The sequence below is a fragment of the Carassius gibelio genome, chromosome A2 (genome assembly GCF_023724105.1).
Source record: "Carassius gibelio isolate Cgi1373 ecotype wild population from Czech Republic chromosome A2, carGib1.2-hapl.c, whole genome shotgun sequence".
NCBI classification, from domain to species: Eukaryota; Metazoa; Chordata; class Actinopteri; order Cypriniformes; family Cyprinidae; genus Carassius; species Carassius gibelio.
The window spans coordinates 14,212,167-14,232,402 of NC_068372.1; the positions used below are offsets into that span (position 1 = coordinate 14,212,167).

Sequence of the window (20,236 nt, forward strand, 5' to 3'; positions counted from 1 at the left end):
ACAGAGAGCTGGGTCAGTTTGGTCTGAAGGGCTGTTGGGATGATGGTGTTGAATGCCGAACTAAAGTCCACAAATAGGATCCTCACATAAGTCCCTGTTTTGTCCAGATGTTGCAGGATGAAGTGCGATCCCATGTTGATTGCATCATCCATGGACCTGTTTGCTCGGTAAGCAAACTGGAGGGGGTCCAGTAAGGGTCCAGTGATGTCCTTCAGATAAGCCAGAACCAGTTGTTCAAACGACTTCATGACGACAGACGTTAGAGCCACAGGTCTGTAGTCGTTAAGTTCTGCTATCTTGGGTTTCTTTGGGATGGGGATGATGGTGGAGCGTTTGAAGCAGGAAGGCACTTCACACAACTCCAGGGATCTGTTGAAGATCTGTGAAAAGATGGGGGCCAGCTGGTCAGCACAGATTTTCAGACAGGTTGGTGTAACACCATCTGGGCCTGGTGCTTTTCTTCTTTTGTTCTTCTTGAAGACCTGGAGCACATCATCTTCACAGATTTGAAGAGCAGGAGGTGTGGAGGGTGGGATTGCAGGATGTGTTAATGGTTGTGTAGGGAGATGGTCAGAATGGGTGATGGGGCTTTCAAATCTGCAATAAAACTCATTCAGGTCGTTAGCAAGTCGTTGATTAGCCTCAGTGCAAGGGGATGGTGTCTTGTAGTTTGTGATGGCTCTTAGACCTCTCCACACTGAAGTTGAGTCGTTCGAAGTAAACTGGTCTTCCAACTTTTTAGCGTAGGTCTTTTTAGCCGCTTTGATCTCTTTGTTCAGTATGTTCCTGGCCTGATTGTACAAGACCCTGTCCCCATTTCTGTAGGCATCCTCTTTGGCCTGACGAAGATGTCTGAGTTTTACTGTAAACCATGGCTTATCATTGTTGAATGTTAAATAAGTCCTGGTAGGAATGCATATATCCTCACAGAAACTAATATAGGATGTTACGGTCTCTGTGAGTTCGTCCAGATCCGTGGTAGCAGCTTCAAAAACACTCCAATCAGTGAGGTCAAAACAAGATTGTAAATCCTGCTCTGTTTCGCTGGTCCATCTCTTCACAGTCCTTATTACAGGTTTAGCAGATTTAAGTTTTTGCTTGTAGGACGGTATAAGATGAACCAGACAGTGATCAGAACGTCCCAAAGCTGCTTGTGGAACAAAGTGATATGCATCCTTTATTGTGGTGTAACAGTGATCCAATATATTACTGTCTCTGGTGGGACATGTAACATGCTGTCTGTATTTTGGCAGTTCACGGGAGAGATTGGCTTTGTTAAAGTCCCCAAGAATGATCAAAACAGAGTCCGGGTGTTGTTGTTCTGTTTCTGTGATCTGATCAGCAAGTTTCTGTAAAGCTGAGCTCACATGCGCTTGCGGAGGGATGTAAACACTGACCAGAATGAAGGAGTGAAACTCCCGCGGCGAATAGAACGGCTTACATTTGACAAACTGCATTTCTAGATCAGGACAGCACATCTTCTTTAACACAGTTACATCTGTACACCACCGTTCATTGATGTAAAAGCATGTCCTGCTGCCGCGCGATTTCCCAGTTGATTCTGATTTGCGATCTGCTCTGAACAGCTGAAAGCCCGGCAGATGGAGCGCGCTGTCCGGTATGGCGTCATTCAGCCAGGTTTCCGTGAAACACAGAGCAGCAGAGTGAGAGAAATCCTTATTTGTCCGAGAGAGCAGAAGCAGTTCGTCTGTTTTGTTGGGTAGAGAGCGGAGATTTGCGAGATGGATGCTAGATTCTGATCAGAATTCTGATTCTGATTCAACGGCGTTCGAAATCCGCGCTTCCTGAATCTGACGAGCGCTCCCGCTCGCTTCCCCCGTCTGCGCGTCCTGAAGCGCTTGATCAGCGCCACCGCTCCTCCGATAACAACGTTCAGTAAAACGTCTGAATAATTTAAATCCGGTAAAAGATCTTGTGGTGTGTTCTGCCGAATGTTCAGCAGTTCATCCCTGGTGAAACTGATCGTGTTTGTTAAACAAAAAACAGGAAAAACTAACAAAAACAGCACAAACACTGGAGAGCCAAGCACTGAAGCAGCCATCTGCGGCGCCATCAAATCTTTTACATGATTCGAACTGGAATCATGGCGGAATATCCTGTGATTTCCACTTCACAGGGCACATACGTTCGAATAGAACAACTGAAGCCATATTCTTTAAAGTCTGTGAGTCAGAACAGCCAGCATTGTAATGCTCTCCCAGGATCAATATAAAATCCTCCATAAAGTGCACTGAACACATCTGTATATTTGGATTGAACTTTTCTGGAACAGTGTTGTAAATACAGCTTAACCACTGATTTCTAGTTGCGTCCTCTTGTGGAAGACCAAAGAAAGTAATTTCGCTTTCACAAGGACACACACAGCATCTCCACAACATGGCAGTGTCAGCAACAGCGAGAATCAAAGTTGAGCCTTCTTTCTTTGCGTTATGCAAATCTTCCCACATGGTGACGTAGACATGTGGGGGTGTGTTAGAATGAGCCATTTTAGGTAGGTGTGGTTGATTCTGAACTGTTATAAAGAATATCCCTTTGGATTTGAGACTTTAGTCTTTGAAACTTTACAGATCTTCTTTACGAACCAAGAGTTTGTAACACTCCAAAGAGAAAGGAAAAACTTAACTTAAACTGGCATCATATGACCCCTTTAAACAGACTAGGAGGAGATTCAGTTTTAGAGTGGATGGGCAGAAATAGGGGGTCAGGTGGTCTGCACATTTGATATACCAGCCAACAGTGAACTTTGAACAATATTGAATTATTTAGTACTCTGTCTAGGCTTTTATGTCTATTGTTTATTCTCTAGAAGAAATTATACAGATTGCCATTACAACAGCAAATGAGATATTATATAATTATAACAGAATGAGTCATATTAATTCAGTAATAACTTTACAGCATTCAAACCAGACTAATAATCTTTTTAATTCATTCTGTTTTATTTGCTTTATTCAGACTGTAAAACTGTACTGGCTTCTCCTATGGCGCTGAATTTTTTCTTTCACTAGTTTTTTCTTTAGAGTCCCTTAAATGTTGTCATTTGCATTCTTTAATTCTTTGTGAAAATTCCGCTCTGATCGAAGAGCTTCGCAGACGCCTCTTACCGTTGCCATGACAATGTCTGATACGACTTAAACCCTGCACTCTGCCTCTCTGCTCCTTTCTTTTTTTAATTCTATTTCCAATTGTAGCTCCACTAATCAAGACTGCCAGCAAACCCAGAGCAAACAGATGTTACCGATTAATTTTCCCATCACTTGAATTAGAAAGTAAATTAAAACAAAAAGATTTTCTGCTGGAGTTCAATAAACAACTCATGCATGTTTCAAAAAAATATATATATTATTTTTTTTTTACCTCCTGTCAAGAACAAATGTTACATTGCTAACAAGGCAGATGCATGGCTGCCTAATGGGAGGGTTGTTGTGTATTTTTTTTTCTTTTTTCAGAAAACCACCAGAATGTGGCTCATTATGACTGGTGTTAGTGTGTGCATACGTGTGTATAAGTGTGTGTCTGTGAGCTGTTTCACAAGCTGGAAAGGCTTGCATTATTGTTAGGAGTGCCCAGTGCTGGTGCTTTCATATGCTTATGACCTTTCGGGGATTTTTGCCAAAGTTTCAGTTTCTATGATGTTTTTACAAAAGACTTTGTACTCTGCTGATACTTTGCAATGCAGTGTGCGCTTCCCACACAAATATACCACACAAATCCTAGCACGAGTGCATGATTTTTATTATGTGTTCTGTAAATATACCTTGTCTAGGCCAAAGGTTTTGGTGAGGGCAAAACCCCAGCCCTGCTCGAAGGCCCTGCGGATCATGGCTGCACTGGTTGTGGGTGGAGCGCTGGCCAGCCCAAACGGGTTAGGAAACTTAATCCCACACATTTCCACACTGATGTCCACTGTATCGATGGCGCAGTAGAACAAGGGTAGGTTGGGAGTGGTGCTTTCTGTGTTACCATGAAGGGACTGCAGAGAAAACACACACATATAAACCATCACTTTTTTTGTTGCTGTTTTTTTCCTGCATTGCCATCACACATAAAAATATAAGCACTTTCTTAAAAAAAAAAAAAAAAAAACATCTTAAAGGAAATAATTACTACATTTTTTACAATTCAGTTTCCCATTGATATGTTCTTTTTTATCATATACTGTATGTGTTTAAAATGTTGGTCTAGGTTGTATTGAAATATAATTACAATTATATATGAGTTGAAATGTTTATACTACATATTACTGTTATGTATACTGCAATGAGTGAAAAACAGCCTTCAGCCAGTTACTTTAGCTTAATAATGTTTATTAAATAATGTTTATTATTATTATTATTGTAAGATAAATTTATTTACAATAAATATTTATTTACAGTGTTAGGGAAAGTTACTTTTAAAAGTAATGCATTACAATATTGCATTACTCCCTAAAGAAGTAACTAATTACATTACTTAGTTACTTTTCATGGTAAGTAATGCGTTACATTTCTTTTGCGTTACTTTTGTAAATATGAGCAGGGCTTGATTGTTTTTAATATAAGAAGTTCTATTTATAGCAAATAAAAAGCCCTTTCAGACCAAAACAAAAAAAAAGAAAAAAAAGAATAAACCTCAGGCTGAAGTTAAAGTAAATTCACTTCTGTACAGTAGAACACAGGAGAAGCAGGTAAAAACAACAACAACAATGAAGAACAATTGTTTTTTATCTAAAGTTATTTTTGCTTGTTATTAGCATGGTTGACCTGAATCATCAAAGGTCAGCATCAAAGACACTGGTTAATAAAATGGGATTAGATACATATGTGTTACTTAACATTTCATTATTGCAGGTTTGCGTCATATTCTGAATTTGCATTGCACGGTTTCATTAATTTTGCTGAATACTAAATCTTTTTTGCGAGTGGGATGAATTAACGCACATTCACATTTAGTCTAGAACTACATCATGTTCAAACAGGTCACACAACGCCTCTGTACTTCCGATTTCTCCCAATATGGGGACAGGAGACTTGTCAATCAATAAATGGGAAAACAAAGTAACTGGCGTTGTGTTTTTAAAAAAGTAACTCAGATATTGTCTTGTAAATTAAAAAGTAATGCGTTACTTTACTAATTACTTGAAAAAAAAGTAATCTGATTACATAACTTATGTTACTTGTAATGCGTTACCCCCAACACTGGTTGTTTATATAATTATAAATAATTATTATTACATACACTCATAGGCTACTTTGATAGGTGCACCAGTTCTACTGCTCATTAATGCAAATATTTAGTAAGCCAATCACATTGCAGCAACTCAAAGCATTTAGGCATGAAGACATGATCAAGATGAACTGCTAAATTTCAAACTGAGCATCAGAATGGGAATAAAGGAGATTTAAAGGTGACATATTATGCTCCTTTTAACATTATGTAATATAATTCTGTGGTGTCCCCAGAATGTGTCCGTAAAGTTTCCGTTCAAAATACCCCACAGATAATTTATAATATCATTTAAAAAAAAGTCTAGTTTTAATTGGAAGCAGAAACACACTGTTTTTCGGGCCGGTCTCTTCAAATGCAAATGGACTGGTTCGCCCTGCCCCTTTTTCCAGAATAAAGCTGCGTCATTACAGCTCATACCTGCTAAAAACATCTGTTTTGGTACTGATTATCATGTTTATCATGCTGAAGTAATGCATTTTAAACCCTATTAGTTTAAACTTCTGATATAGGGTTTTCTGTGTGAACACATTTGAAGTACATGGACAGAAAGAGGCTGTCACAGCAGGTGAGTAGTAAACTAAGTTCTCATTCACACAAGTTTAAGTTAAAAACACACGAGTTTCAAAAACAGTCGGTAATGTCTGTGAAGGTTTTAGATCTGTGTGGCAGCAGCAATATACGGTAAATAAATCAATAATTCCACTGCTCTCTTATCTCCTCTGAGGCAACTAAATAGTGTGTGTTCTATGCTCATCTGTGCAGCCAAAGGCAGAACAGTTAGCATGTTTTGCTCAAACTTTCATCATGCCATTACAGCTGGTACACTTCTGTTGCTTGCAAAAGCCAAATGATGGCAAGGTGGGTGGAAGGATGGTAATATTATAATATATGAGATGACATGGCTGGTTTAAGTATTTCTGAAACTGCTGATCTACAGAGATTTTCATGCACCACCATTTCTAGGGTTCACAGAGAATGGTCCATAGAGGTGAAAATATCCAGTGAGCAGCAGTTCTGTGGGCGAAAATGCCTTGTTGATGCCAGAAGTTTGAGGAGAATGGCCAGGCTGGTTCAAGCTGATAGAAAGGAAACAGTAACGTCTCGGTTACGTATGGTAACCCTTGTTCCCTTTCAAGGGAACTTCGAACTGCATCCCCTAGCCGGTGCTTTGGGGAACACCTAGTCGTGATCCGTGTCTGAAGCATACATTGAAAAAACACCAACTTGCTAGCCAGCGACAGCCTCCGACGTCACTACCGGCACGTCATTATATTCTTCATCTTCACTGACTGTTTTGTTTGATGCATGCATCTGAAAGAACCGGTAAGGGTGATCTTTCTCTGTTTATCATGGCGACAACTAGCAAGCGTTTAGACGATGTGTGCATCCGTGTCAGCGTTATTTGGCACCCGATGACACACACGATCTTTGAGTCATTTGTTTGGGTGAAGAGCACACACCCAATGTCTTTGAGGAGGCAATCTGCTTGCATTGTGAGCATTTTTTCAATGCTATGGTAAGTGTGCACGTGAAGTCTTTGCACACTTTCTGAAATCAACAATGAGGCAAGTTTGCCGTCTAAACGTCCCAGGGGCAACTCCCATGGAAATGATATAGTTGGTACTTAGTGCTAGCCATGATTCTGGCCTGCACTCCCCTCAGCATGGCGGCGTGGGTATACTGTTCCCCAAAGCGCCCCCTAGAGGACACAGTTCAAAGTTCCCTCAAAAGGGAACTGTCTCAGGTTACGTATGTAACCATAGTTCCCTTAGTAGGGAACGAGACACTGCGTCCTCTAGCTCCCTACCATGCTTCGGACGCAAGCTTCAGACGAAGAAGCTTCATGACGTGCTCTCCCGGTGCTTATTTATAGTCGCGCCGGTAGTGACGTCGGAGGCTGTCACCAGCCAACAAGTTGGTGTTTTTTTAATGTATACTTCAGACATGGGTCACGACGAGGTGTTCCACAAAGCGCCCCCTAGAGGACGCAGTGTCTCGTTCCCTACTCAGGAACGAGAGTAGTGAACGAGACATACGTATATATACATATACACATGCATATAACGAAACGTGCTACAAATCCTCACAACACTTGCACATTAAGAAAAAAATTATGAAGCATTGCAAATTTATTTTTATTAATCTTGAAATTATATTTAGGATATTAAAGTTAGCCATCTTAAGTAATGTTTTAAATTTAATCTAGTGCTGGGTGGTATACCGGGAATGACCACCACATATATATTGTGAATATTTTCATTTCGATATTAATTTTTATTATACCGCCATACCGATGTATTTAATTACTCAATGTTTGGAATGAACATTATGCTGCGCCACGGCCGCGCAACAATGTTTCAGACTGACCATTTACAAAGTTACACTTCTAAGCAGCGACTGCAAGGGTGGTGAGGGTAAACAGCAGTGCTCTGGTGTTACGTTATAATGCCTGTTTTACACATACTCCGTCTGCAGTGCGTATTGCGTATTTTTTTTACGCACCAATGTTAATGGATTCCAGCGTTTATACTGCACGCGGTTGCAGTCCGTCAGTGCGCTCATGGAGTGGTGCGTTTGCAGCAGTGCAGCGATCATTTACGTACCGAGTCTATTTTTGCTGTGCTGCAGGGGCTGAATAAAAGTGAAAGCGCATTGTCCGCGGGAAGAATTTACTTGGTTTGACATGGAAATGCAGTCATTTCATAATAAAATGTATACTAATTAAAGCTGTTTCACATGCAACACATAGGATTTTGGCTATAGGTTTAAAACAAGAAAAAGTGCACTTTTAGATAAACAAGGAAAACAATATATATATTCACTTTTATAGAGGCAGAAAAACTAAGTCCATTAAGACCCGTGGGATTGCTTGTGATAAAGATTTAAATGCAAAAGGCACAATACTGTGGTGCCTGTGGTGTTTTAAGATGATGTGTTTATTTTTTTGTATTTTTTACATGATATGAAATCAAAACAATGAACAAATGTTGTGTTTGTGGACTAAACAGACGTGGATCAGTAGCGGACTGCAAACACATCCTATGTGAAAGCACAATGAGTCCGTGCTGTGGACTGCATATGCACTGCAGACGGAGTATGTGTGAAACAGGAGTTACAAAGAAAGATGGATGCTGCAGAACTAGTAGAACATAACACAGAAGAACTTGTGCCAAAAAGAGGAACCATTTTATGCAAGTGTTGTTGGACTAAGCGCACGTCTTGGAATATCAAATGCTATTTGCAGTGCGTTTGTTTATTTGCATGTGTTGTGAGGATTTGCAGCGCATTTCGTTAATGCATGTGTTGTGAGGATTTGCAGTGTTTCTTAATTTGCATGTGTAGTGAAGGATTTGCAGCACGTTTCGTTATATGCATGTGTTGTGAGATTTTGCAGCGCGTTTCGTTATATGCATTTGCTGTGATGCTTTGCAACACTTGTGTTGTCAAACTGAAGAAGATGTGTTTTTTTTTCAATTTGCATGTGTTTTTTTTAAATTGCAGCACATTGAGCTCTCCGCAACCGTACAAAAGAATAATTTTGGACATTTAAAAACAAAAACAAAAAACACTTTCATACCACAAAAACATTTAGTCCTGAAAAATTCTAAGAAGTTGAATGACAGCACTTAGTTTTTTCTGAGCATGTGCTCGGTAAGTGTCATCATACTATTTTGTTTGTGACTGAGAAAATGTATACCGTGTTAAAACTGCCTCCAGTCTTTAGCACAGAAACATTTTTTGCAGGCTAAAAAGAAAGAAAAACAAGCATGCTGCTAAAGAGAATATCTCATCCCCCTGAAAATCCATACACAAAGCCCAATAACCAAAATTTCAACACAACACCCACAACAAAATGTGATCTTGTCTTCCAATCCTTTATGTGATCTTGAACTACTGAACCCATTAGCAAATATTTGCACAGCTCTTTCTCTGTAGTCCAAAATTACAGAATGGTTTTGAGGGGGAAATGCATTTGCCGAACAAACACTTCAGCGTGACTTCCTCTGGCCACAGTTGCATTAGCGATTAACCTCTGCATGAACTTTTTCTTTATGCTGCCGCTTAGGTCTGTGTGCGAAATAGTCTTCTGATAGGAAAACGAAGGAAGAAACTTCTACTGCTTGATTGTCGAAGCCAAAAAGCACTCAAGATGTCACCCTGAGAAAAAAAGTCCCTGTGGAAAAATGTCCTCGCTATAAAAACTGTGAGCATAAAACTTTGAGTGCTATACTAATGCTGAAAATTGCTGGCACTGACACATAATGTGAAGCAAGCTCTCAAAGCTACACAACTGTAGCCAAACACTAAGTATGTTGTGTAAGACGTCCAAATGCAGAATGAGATGGTTTGGCTTATTGAGTGGAGAGCCCACCTGGATGTACTTGTGGATGTGCCAGGAAGCTTGTTTGCCATCGTTGACAGACTCCACGGTGGTGTTGGCCAAGCCGGCGATGTCTCCGCCGGCAAACACCCAGGGTTCACTGGTCTGCATGGTTTCGCTGTTCACCTCAGGTGTCCCCCATCCATTCATTCTTACTGGTTCCAGGGCTGCCTTCACTGTTCCAGCACAAAATATTACAGAGTGGTTAGAGTGTATCAAAAATAAATTAAAACAATGTTTTTTTACAACTATGTCAGGGCACATAAATACACTGCCTTTTTTCAGCGTTCAGCTGTATCTAAGGTCTTTTTAATTGATGTATGTAGTTATTTCCCTTCATGACCACACAGCTGTCCTAGCAGAGTAACCACATGTAGTTTTACAACACCCATTTGTTTACTTTCATATTTTGTTAGGAAAATGTGTCTGTTGTCTATCAAATTAATGTCTCTTGTTCTAATATTTTGTTATCAAATGGAATGGAATTCGTACAGATTCTTTCATTTGTTTAAATAATTTCATATTAAGACAGATAGTTTGGATGGAACACATTCTCATCCTAGAGAGCATTTGATTTGACAAAAATCATCCAGCTTATACCATGATCACTTGCCAGCATGGCAAGTTAAAACTTTAATTGACGTTTAAAGAGAAACATTCGACTGAACGGTTAAAATAAAGGTCAATTTCATGAGATATTTTATCTATATCTGCTTTAAAATTTGACATTATGAAAAGTTATCCTTGTGGGCAAATGTGTCTCCCTTGCATTGCGATGGCTTGACATTTTTGTAATTGTGTTTAGATGTAGATCACGTGTCTGAATATCACAATATGTATCTGTTTTAAAACCACATCGGGAAGCATTTACAACAGACCTCGTATGGATTTTTGTGTTTAATGATATCGATACTAAGTGTTATCTGACTGATGGGTGTCGTTCAATATGTGAACAAATTACTCTTTTCAAATGAACCAGTTGATTCTGTTCAGTTCACTAATTGGACAATGATTCATTTACAAATAGGTCTGATACAGTCAAATGAGTTTCCAAGCTCAGTTTACTGACTCTGCAGTTTATAGCTATGTGTTTATACATATGCAATAATATCTGATCTGAGTCTCATGTGAGTAAAAAATCTGAGGCAGTGTAAACAAAGCCTCATAGATTCAAAGCCACAAAAAAAATAGATTTTGATTTTATAGGCTTTTTAAGAGTCCAAATATTTATGGTGCCACTAAGGATACATAACTATTCACTTAGTGACTGCTGGATATTGTTTAAGCTGAAAAATGAAGACATGTCTTTGGTAAAGGAAAAAATGACAGTCCCTCCGGATGCCAGCCTGAGACAAGCAAAGGAATTTGTAACCCTGACGGCCCTGTTGATGCTTTTGCTGTGGCTGTTATTGTTGAGTATAATTTCCCTTTCCTTTTTTTCTGAGACCAATCCCCTGTTCCCTCCGTCAGCTCTCCTCGCCTGACGCTCCAGTGATCATGAAGACTGCCGGCCTCATCACTTTCAAAAAAAAAAAAAACATCCTCACACCCTCCTGTTTGTTTCCCTCCTCCTCAACCTCTCTCTCTCTGTCTGTCTCATGCACACACATGCGGGCTGTGGAGTGTAACAAATCTAAGGGACTCCTGAGATCTTCCCCTTAAATGAAATGGCCTCCTCTCAGAATCCAGTAGTACTCTCCAGAGTAACTTATACAACTGCTCATTGCCAAGCTCCATAAGAAGATGGAATGCATGCTGCTGTGTGAAACACAAGCAGGAAGACATTGACATGAAGAAATGTAACAGCTTATGGGAGACAAAGCCACTTTGGATGGAAGAAAGTGAGAATGCATCGCTGAAAATGCAAATGTTTGAATTCATTTATTCACATGATGCTGAAACTGTGATGTGAAAGCATCACACTGCTTTAGAAAAATACAATTTTGTTATTATTTACTCACATGTCTGATCTAAACCTGTATTTTTGTATTTAATTTAATTTTAGTGAAAAAAAAAAACTGGCCTTATCGAAAAAAAAAGTATCTTAGTAAATACAAAAAATACTCAATAAATCAAAATATTTTATAATAATATTCTCCATTGCAGCTCTTGATTGATGTCATCTGATTGATAGGTGTTATTCAATATGCGAACAAATAAAGGTGATTCATTTTACTTCACTAACTGGACAGAGCGATTAATTTATGAATAGAAAAAATCCAGTCGTACGAGTTCACAAGCTCAGTTCACTGACTCAGAGATCTGCAGATCTTAGGTTTATACAGTAGTTCACTGGAAGAAAGAATTACCGTATTTTACGGACTATAAGTCACACTTTGATGAGACACAAGATGAGACTTATTTATCAAAATTAATTTGACATGAACCAACAGAGAAATGAATCAAGTTAAAACATTACCGTTTACAGCCGTGAGAGGGCGCTCTATGCTGCTCAATGCTCCTCTAGTCTACCACTGAGCAGCATAGAGCGCCCTCTCGCGGCTGTAGACGGTAATGTTTTCTCTTGGTTCTTGGTTCTAAATAAATGCGACTTATAGTCCAGTGCGACTTATGTATGTTTTTTTTCCTCATCATGACGTATTTTTGGACTGATGCGACTTATACTCAGGTGCGACTTAGTCCGAAAATACAGTATCAGTGAATAATGATTGAAATTTCAGTCTGTGACTGTTATTTTAGTATTGTTTATATACTATTCATTAATATTTTAAATGAGCATTTATTTTTATATTTTCAGTTTTAATTTTAGTTTAAGTGTATTTTTTTTTTTTTTGACATTTTTAGTTTCTCTTTTTCTATTCAGCTTTACTTTTAGTTTTTGTAATTATTAATACTTCAGAATTTTAAGTTAGTTACTAAATTTAGATTTAGTAAAAAAATGTTTTATAAAATATGTTTATTTTATTTTAATTTTAAGATTTATTTCAATTAACTAAAAGGATTTTTAATAGTTTTAGTTTTGGTTAACAATAACAACATCGGTTTTGAGTCTTTAAAATTGCACTTTTTGTCTTCCACAAAATAACAGCATACAAGAGGCAGAAAATTATGACAGAATCATGTTGTTATTTTTTGTTTGTTTTTTGGCAGACTACTCCTTTAACTGTGATCATGTCTCAAAAATCCATTGCTTTGAGGCTTAAGGATCTGCATACAGACAATGTCATGCTTCATGGGGTCCAGTAAAGGGTCTCCACAGTTGTAAAAGTAGCCAGTCAGCTACTCATCCCTCTGACCAGTGTTGATCTAATCACCGACCAGCCTGCCCACCCAAGATTGCAGGGGGAGAATTTCTCACTATCTCAGCTTTTCTGTTCTCTAATGCTGCAACACAACCATCTTCTATCGGCTCTGCCGGCCATTGGAGTGGATAAGTAATTCATATCTTGGGCAAGGTGTGGGGAGTGGTGGCATTTATAAGCTTGCTATCTCTGAGCTTCAAGCTAGTGATGAAACGATTCTCCGTTCAGAGACATTACAGTGTATAGGATGGATGACAGGTCTGCTCAAGAGCAACAACACTGAGACAACAAAACACCAAGTATAGAAAGGAAAATCATGAGGAGGTGAAAAATAGCTGGGTGAATGTGTGCCGACAAAAAAACACAATTATTTACAGCAAGGTACAAAAGTCTGAGGCCACACCTGGGATTTATAATCTAATTTAAACAGTATGAGGATCTAAATGAACAAGTATTTAAGATTCTGTACGATTTATAGATCACTCATCACTCAAGTGAATTTGTGTCTCTTTGTATTGACAATTAGATGTTCTTGCTGATGGTCTTGATGTAGCTCTTTGGATCATTAAAGAAAAAAGGGGGACAACCAAATAATAATAAGAAATAAAAAAAAAACATTCAATTCACCTTTCACTTAGATTGTTATGTTGATGACAATTATGAAGAAAAAAGTATAATATATAAACAATGTATGTATATAAACACACACAAACATACTTTTTTTAAATAGCTTATATATATATATATATATATATATATATATATATATATATATATATATATATATATATATATAAATATATTTATGCATAAAAAGACCTTGGTCAATATATATATATATAGTCAAGAACCACATAATATGTGATCTAGACATAATATGTGAATGTGTGGTTAATATTTTTGGCTACTCTGCTGAAATAAGGTTGTATTTGTGATGGTGGATTGATAAAGGATTCCCATAATGAAACAAGGCTCTCGTTTTGAGGGTCTTATCATCTCCTGCCTCTCCATCACAGTGATGGTAATCACTACTTTTGCTACTAAAATCTGCAAAGGAAAGATAAGTGGTGAATGCTTATTGACGAAAGGGAAGTCTGGATTCTGTGATGGCTTGCTGGGGAAACCTTTCACATGGACCACAGGTTGCCGACATGTGTTCTTTTAAACTGCATCAGAACAACTTTTTTTTTTTTTTACTGGCACAGTGTGCAACATAAAATAATACGTATTGAAATCATTAATTTGGTACAGAGTACTTTGCAGGAAACACATACAGTTAAAGTTAAAGCATTATAAGAAAATTAATTATTTTCTGAGTCACCTGGCTCAACCCTGACCTCACCTTCTGGATCGTTCAACATGGAGCCAAAGGCACTGATGATGAAGTCTGCTTTCAGGTGGACAATTTGCTCCTCATCAACAATCCAGGTTCCATCATCCTGCTGCTCTGTGCGGCAAAAACGCAGGCCAACGACACGTCCATCTTTCTTGATTACCTCATGAGGAGACAGGAAGGGCAGGAACTCACACTTTTCCTCTTTGGCCACCTCCAACTTAAAAAACAGAAATCAAAAGAGAAGCATGTGATTCTAATTGCTAACACTGGAATGCATCAAAACAGAGCTAACTTCATGCATTCATTTCTAGAAGGTGGTCATAACACTAAAATTTAAGAATTGGCTATACTTCAAAGTAACTTGAATATCTTCCTGAGCCTGCTTACAGACATCATCACCTGTTTTACTGATCAGCACCATTTATCTAGAAACCCAAATTTTCCCAGTGAAAATTTCCTAAAAGTTTCTACAAAGCCAAGTTTCAAACCCCAAAAAGCATTTTTGTATCTTTCGCTCTCTACTTAACCCACCAGCTTATCCTACTCCTTCCACTGTATCTCCTGATAAATTCAGAAGTGCATTGCTTCTTTCCTCTTAAGAATCTCCAATAAAACACTCCATTTACCAGCTTCACAAGCACAAGACTCCTTAAACCCTTTCATATGCACTTTTGACCTCCTCTTCAACCCTTCTTTTCTCCATCTTACACTCCTCTACATCACCTCTACCATCATCTGACCTCCTTAACTTCAGGTCCTCTTCACGTCAGGTCGTAGTCATGGACATCTGACAGGTTATAAGAATCTTTACTGCCCTTTCTCAACAGTTGAAGAGCGGAGGTTCTTAACTGATGGGTAGTGACCCCAAAATGGGTGCCAAGTCTGTTCTGTTAGGATCATGGACGAAAGGGATAAAATAAAATGGAATGTCTATTGTGAAGCAAGACTGGCTGTGTTCAAGCATATCCCAGACTACACCTGCAAAAAACAACTTCATTGCTGAAAATTGGTTACATACACACATTCACACTCCACAAAAACGGACCTAATCAAAGCAATTGAATTACAGGTTCTGCACTCACATTGTTTTCATTGTACCTTCAAGTACCTACTGGATATAATGGGAAAGACACTCTTCATCTCAACACCCATTGGAGTTCCATAGGGTTCAGTACTCAGACCAGTTCTGTTCTTCCTTTACACCAAACGCTTTTGTAGTCATAGCTTCATCTTTCATTCTTATTGAGCTGATAATCAATTAATTATCTTTTCGCCATCCTCTGACAACCATGTATCTCACAAATCACCTCGTGTCTGGCTAGCATTTTTACCTAGATGAACGGCTCTGAAGTAAAAAATAATAAAAAGCTTCTGTGCATCCCATATAAATACCACCAAGGCCTTCTCATTTTAATAAACAACTCCACCATCTCACCCACACATAAAGCCAAGAACCCTGATGTCACAATGGACAACAACCTGTCATTTGCACCACATGAACTAACCACGGTCAAGACACAGATTCCTCCTCCTGAATATCCAGAGTCAGCCCTTTCCTTACCAGGGAACAATTCTGTAGGTTTTATTCGTACATAGACTGCACATCATTTACCATCATCAAAACCTCCACCCCAATTCTGCAGTTTACTCCTTTGCAAACTGATATTTGAAATTAAAAGTTTCAAAAACATTATATTATTTAAAAAATAAACCAAACTTTGTATGAAATTGTATCTATATTAGCTTTATTTCTACTAGCAAGCACTTCTTTGTATTTGTACACAAATAATTTATTTTCCTAGCAGATAATGTTCTTAACTGTATGCTTACAATCTGTTGAATACAATGGTCTCATGTGTCATGCTAAAAAGCTTTCAGTAAGTCATTCTGGATAAAAGTGTTTGAACTCTGAAGTGTACATGAACCGAGAGCAGAAATAAAACTAACACCTTTCATTAAAAATCCCTCCTTTATGAAGAGGCTTAATTTACGGCCATAGTGCTTTAGCATACCCCTGTTAGAACATTCGCAGAGCAAAGGCAGAGCTAATAGTTGCTGTAGTTACACATTTCTAAGTTTAACTTTCTTGTAACTGTTGCCATGGCAGCATTGCAATAGTTGTCATTGAGAAAAGAATATGTCTTAATTACTTTGTTAAAAATCTCCACAGAAAAATAAATCTTATTATATCAAGCTCAACGTGGTCACCTTTACAGAAACTTCTCTCACCTTTTTCATGACAAACTTTTTTCAACTGCCAAGGTTGTTTTCTCTGAGATTGGAATGAGATTGGGTAATACCGATAACAATACATAATTCTCTAGCCTATTGTGTTTGACATCAGCTTACCTGGGCACTAGGTACAGTATAGGCATATTCATTGTATACAATATAAACTAAAGGAATGTACGATTTATATCACCATTTAACTACCTTAGTAGTTTTTCTACATTTGAATAATACTTAATATACTTTAAAGGATAATATTACAAATAATTCATTGCAGTGTATTTATATGCCTCTTAATTAACCTTACTGTATATTGAGTTCTATGTTTTAAGGTGTAACCATTCTGAATATGCGCATAATGTGTATAATGTTTAGTAGTTTGGAAAGAGATACAATTAATTGTAAAAAAAAAAAATAATAATAAGCCTTCTTTGTTTCTGTTCATTTTTTTTTACCTTCGTCCTGTGTATCTATCCACACGTTTATTTTAATCCTAGATATCAAATTCACAGAGAAAGATTCACTTTTAACTCCACTCCAGATCTTACACTAGATTTTAGATCAGTTATCATAGATATTTTACTCAGAATCTTTTTACTGTCAGCTTATTCCATTAAGTAAGGCCATTCAGTTTTTCTAAGCTGACTTTTATTGCTTTTATTCTGACTGTCTGTTATGTAATCTACGGCTAGCTGTGTTAACTTCCATAAGGTTCCATTTGAAATGATTAATATTTCATGTAACTATTCCACATAACAGACAAAATTTTGCAAAATATCAGTAATAACTGAGACAATGGCTTTTGAAACTGAGCTACGTTCCCAATAAAGCAAGTTCTAGAGGAAAGGTAGATAATGAATATAACACTCTTTTTTAAAAAGGATATATTGCCTTAATCCATCTTTTTTTTTTTTTTTTTTTTAAACAGTACACAACTAGTTGCAAAGATATTACATACTGTGCATCACTTATGAAACTATTGATTTAATGATTTAGATAAATACTCAAGGCAGATGTATTTATTAATTTATTAATTTATTAATTTATTGAGTAAAGGGGTTTGTAAAGGTACACAATATTCTGTCTATGAACTTGTCATTTGAGTCAGTGGTAAAGAGAGAGAATGACAGAATTTTAACGAACAAACAGTAAAAAAAAAAACTTGTCAAAATCGTCACAAAATGTAATTTAAGAGGACAAAAAGAGGAAATGTCTTCTTTATTATGTGGGGTATACAGCTGCTTCTTTAATAGGAACCTATCACTGGCTGCAGGTGCTGCTGAACTGATTTTTTTCATTACCTCTTCTGGAACAGCGCGAATGTTGGTGAAGCCCTTTCTAAAGACCACAAAGACTCGTCGAGCTCCACAGCGTAGAGCAGAGGTGGCGCAGTCAAAAGCTGTGTCTCCTGCACCTAGGACTATCACATTCCCATGCAGCTTTGGCAGCTGTGAAAGGCAATTACACATGCCTGCAAAAAACAAAACAAAAAATACACAGGAAATGACACAAATTGTAAGTAAAATTCAGTGCACTGAGATTTAACCACCATTAAATATCACTAACAAGAATTTTTAACAGTCTGACCACTGAATGCCACAACTGAGAACTACTCAGGAGAGTTGTGTAATAAACACATCTGTTTTTTTCCCAGTCTGTGTAATGTTGTTACAAGACAACACAACAGGAAATAAGTCTTATAAAATAATAAGAAAGTAAATAATAAAATTACTGTGAAATGATAGCAGTTGATATTCAAAGGTATACTGTAAATTCATACATTGCATTGTGTTGAAATGAATATTAACTGGAATCTCTTTAATTACCTGTTTTACTGGCCTTTGCAACCAAAGGTAGGAAATCCTTTGACGTGTAGAATCCCTGTTCTGTGGTCAAGCCCTCAAAGATCTTGTCCCTGTTTGCTTGTGGAAGACCTGTCAAACAAGAAAAAACCAAAATAAATAAAAAAATTAAGAGTTTACATTCAAAAGCCTGAGTGCCATTTGAAATTTTCTTCTAAAATGAGCATTTTTATCAGGCTCCTATGTGTACAGTAGGTTCGGTAATTTCACTGTAATGGCAAAGAATAGATTATTTTCTTTCCCATTAAAGTAAAATAACTGATTATAAACATAGGAGCCCGAGAAAATAAAAATTTTAGAAGACAATTTTAGATTGCACTTAGAGGCTTTTGCATCTGAACTCTTCAAATAGATAATATATAATAAATGTTATAAAAATGAAAAATAAACTAAGAAACATTTATTTCAATGAAAAACATCAAATGTGAATTGTAACTCAGTTCTGTAAATGTCAGATCATTTTAAATTATGAGCTTACTTTTTTTCTTTTTACTTCCAAAATTACATTCAACAGTATTTTAATGTAAAATTACATTAAATGTCCTGTTAGATAGATTAGCGTTTTTTATTGTATATACTAAGGGAACATAAGGGAACCTATTCTAAACATGTCTAAATTTTATTTCTGCTGATCTTATTCTTCAATTTTAATTTTTTACCATCAACCCACATTCATGTAACTTTTAACTCTAAAAGTTATTGGAATAATAAAATGCATGGTGATCACTTGTTGTCAAGCCTAGTGGCAATATAGCATGACTAATAAATAAATAAATAAATTATATTAATTATAAAAATTATATTAATTGATTATATAAATCCATCCATTCTCCAAATATGTTATATTATGTACTCTCACACGCTAAACAAAAACTAAACGTCCAACAAGTGAGTCGCAACTATTATTTTTATGCACTAATATTCATAGAGCATCTGGCATATTGTAGTAGGGCAAGTTAAAACCTCAGAGAAGCCATGATTTGTTGAGTTTATATCAACATTATGAGTACAAACATTAACTGTAACTATACTGAGCATAGACACACTCCAAAAAATCAATGATCTAACAGACTTTGTTTGGAATTATGTCCTTCACAGACATGTAATGCATGATAATTAACTAGAGGAATGGCAGACAGCTTTTGTAAGACGTATTTCGGTAAGACAAAGGGCAAACAGAAATGGATCTAAGAGATATTTAACCCCCTGTCACTTTAAATCTTTTATTATGACTGGCACACACCCCAAGGATGTACTGCATGATGGAGGCTATCAATCTCTATTTAATTAATCCCATCATCACTTTAAGAGCAATGAACATGAAGGCTTTGTGTGTGATGGGAGGGAAAAAACAACGAAGAAAAACTTTTTATGCCGAAGCATCAGAGGACATATTAACATGTACTACATGCAGGAGGTAACTGGAAGTTCACAGATGCGCCTGGTATAAACATAATATTGACTTTATTTCTCTGCCATCATTAAAAGCTATTTAAAGTCTGTTCTGAATAGTGTAGGTGCTTCATACAAGGTAACATAAGGATAATGGTTAACTTTATAAACTTGTGCGGCTGAGAGAATTTTATTTTGCCTTGAACTAGCTAACAGCAGTTGTTTCGTAGCACTTGACACTTCTCAGACCATATCCATGCACAAATTAAATACTATTTTTTTCTTGTATGCCTATAATGCATTAAATGACAGCAAGGGCTGAAGATAAATATTGTGATTCACAGACTGGTTATGGTTTTAGAGGAAAGGTAAGTACCTAGGTAGACATGGTTTTAGAAATGAAATCTTACGAGTAACCCTGAAGGTGTTTTGCAAGTTTCTTTTCTATCTGTTCAAAAAGCTCAAACTTAATATGACTTCTAAATTTGACTTCAACAAATTGCTTTAATGTTCTCCAGCATGATTTGAGCACGACTGAAATAAA

The 20,236-nt window shown here is 37.1% G+C and overlaps 1 protein-coding gene across 1 annotated transcript in view; it reads right to left on the minus strand.

Moving 5' to 3' along the window:
• Positions 1 to 20,236, minus strand: part of LOC128027277 (dihydropyrimidine dehydrogenase [NADP(+)]) — a 154,596-nt gene that overhangs the window by 55,252 nt on the left and 79,108 nt on the right. The window contains exons 9-13 of the mRNA XM_052614718.1: positions 18,265 to 18,372; positions 17,740 to 17,909; positions 14,216 to 14,426; positions 9,602 to 9,786; positions 3,779 to 3,994 (exon numbers count right to left, since the gene is read on the minus strand). Of these exons, the coding sequence (XP_052470678.1) occupies positions 3,779 to 3,994; positions 9,602 to 9,786; positions 14,216 to 14,426; positions 17,740 to 17,909; positions 18,265 to 18,372 (890 nt within the window). The remainder of the gene's footprint in view (positions 1 to 3,778; positions 3,995 to 9,601; positions 9,787 to 14,215; positions 14,427 to 17,739; positions 17,910 to 18,264; positions 18,373 to 20,236) is intronic.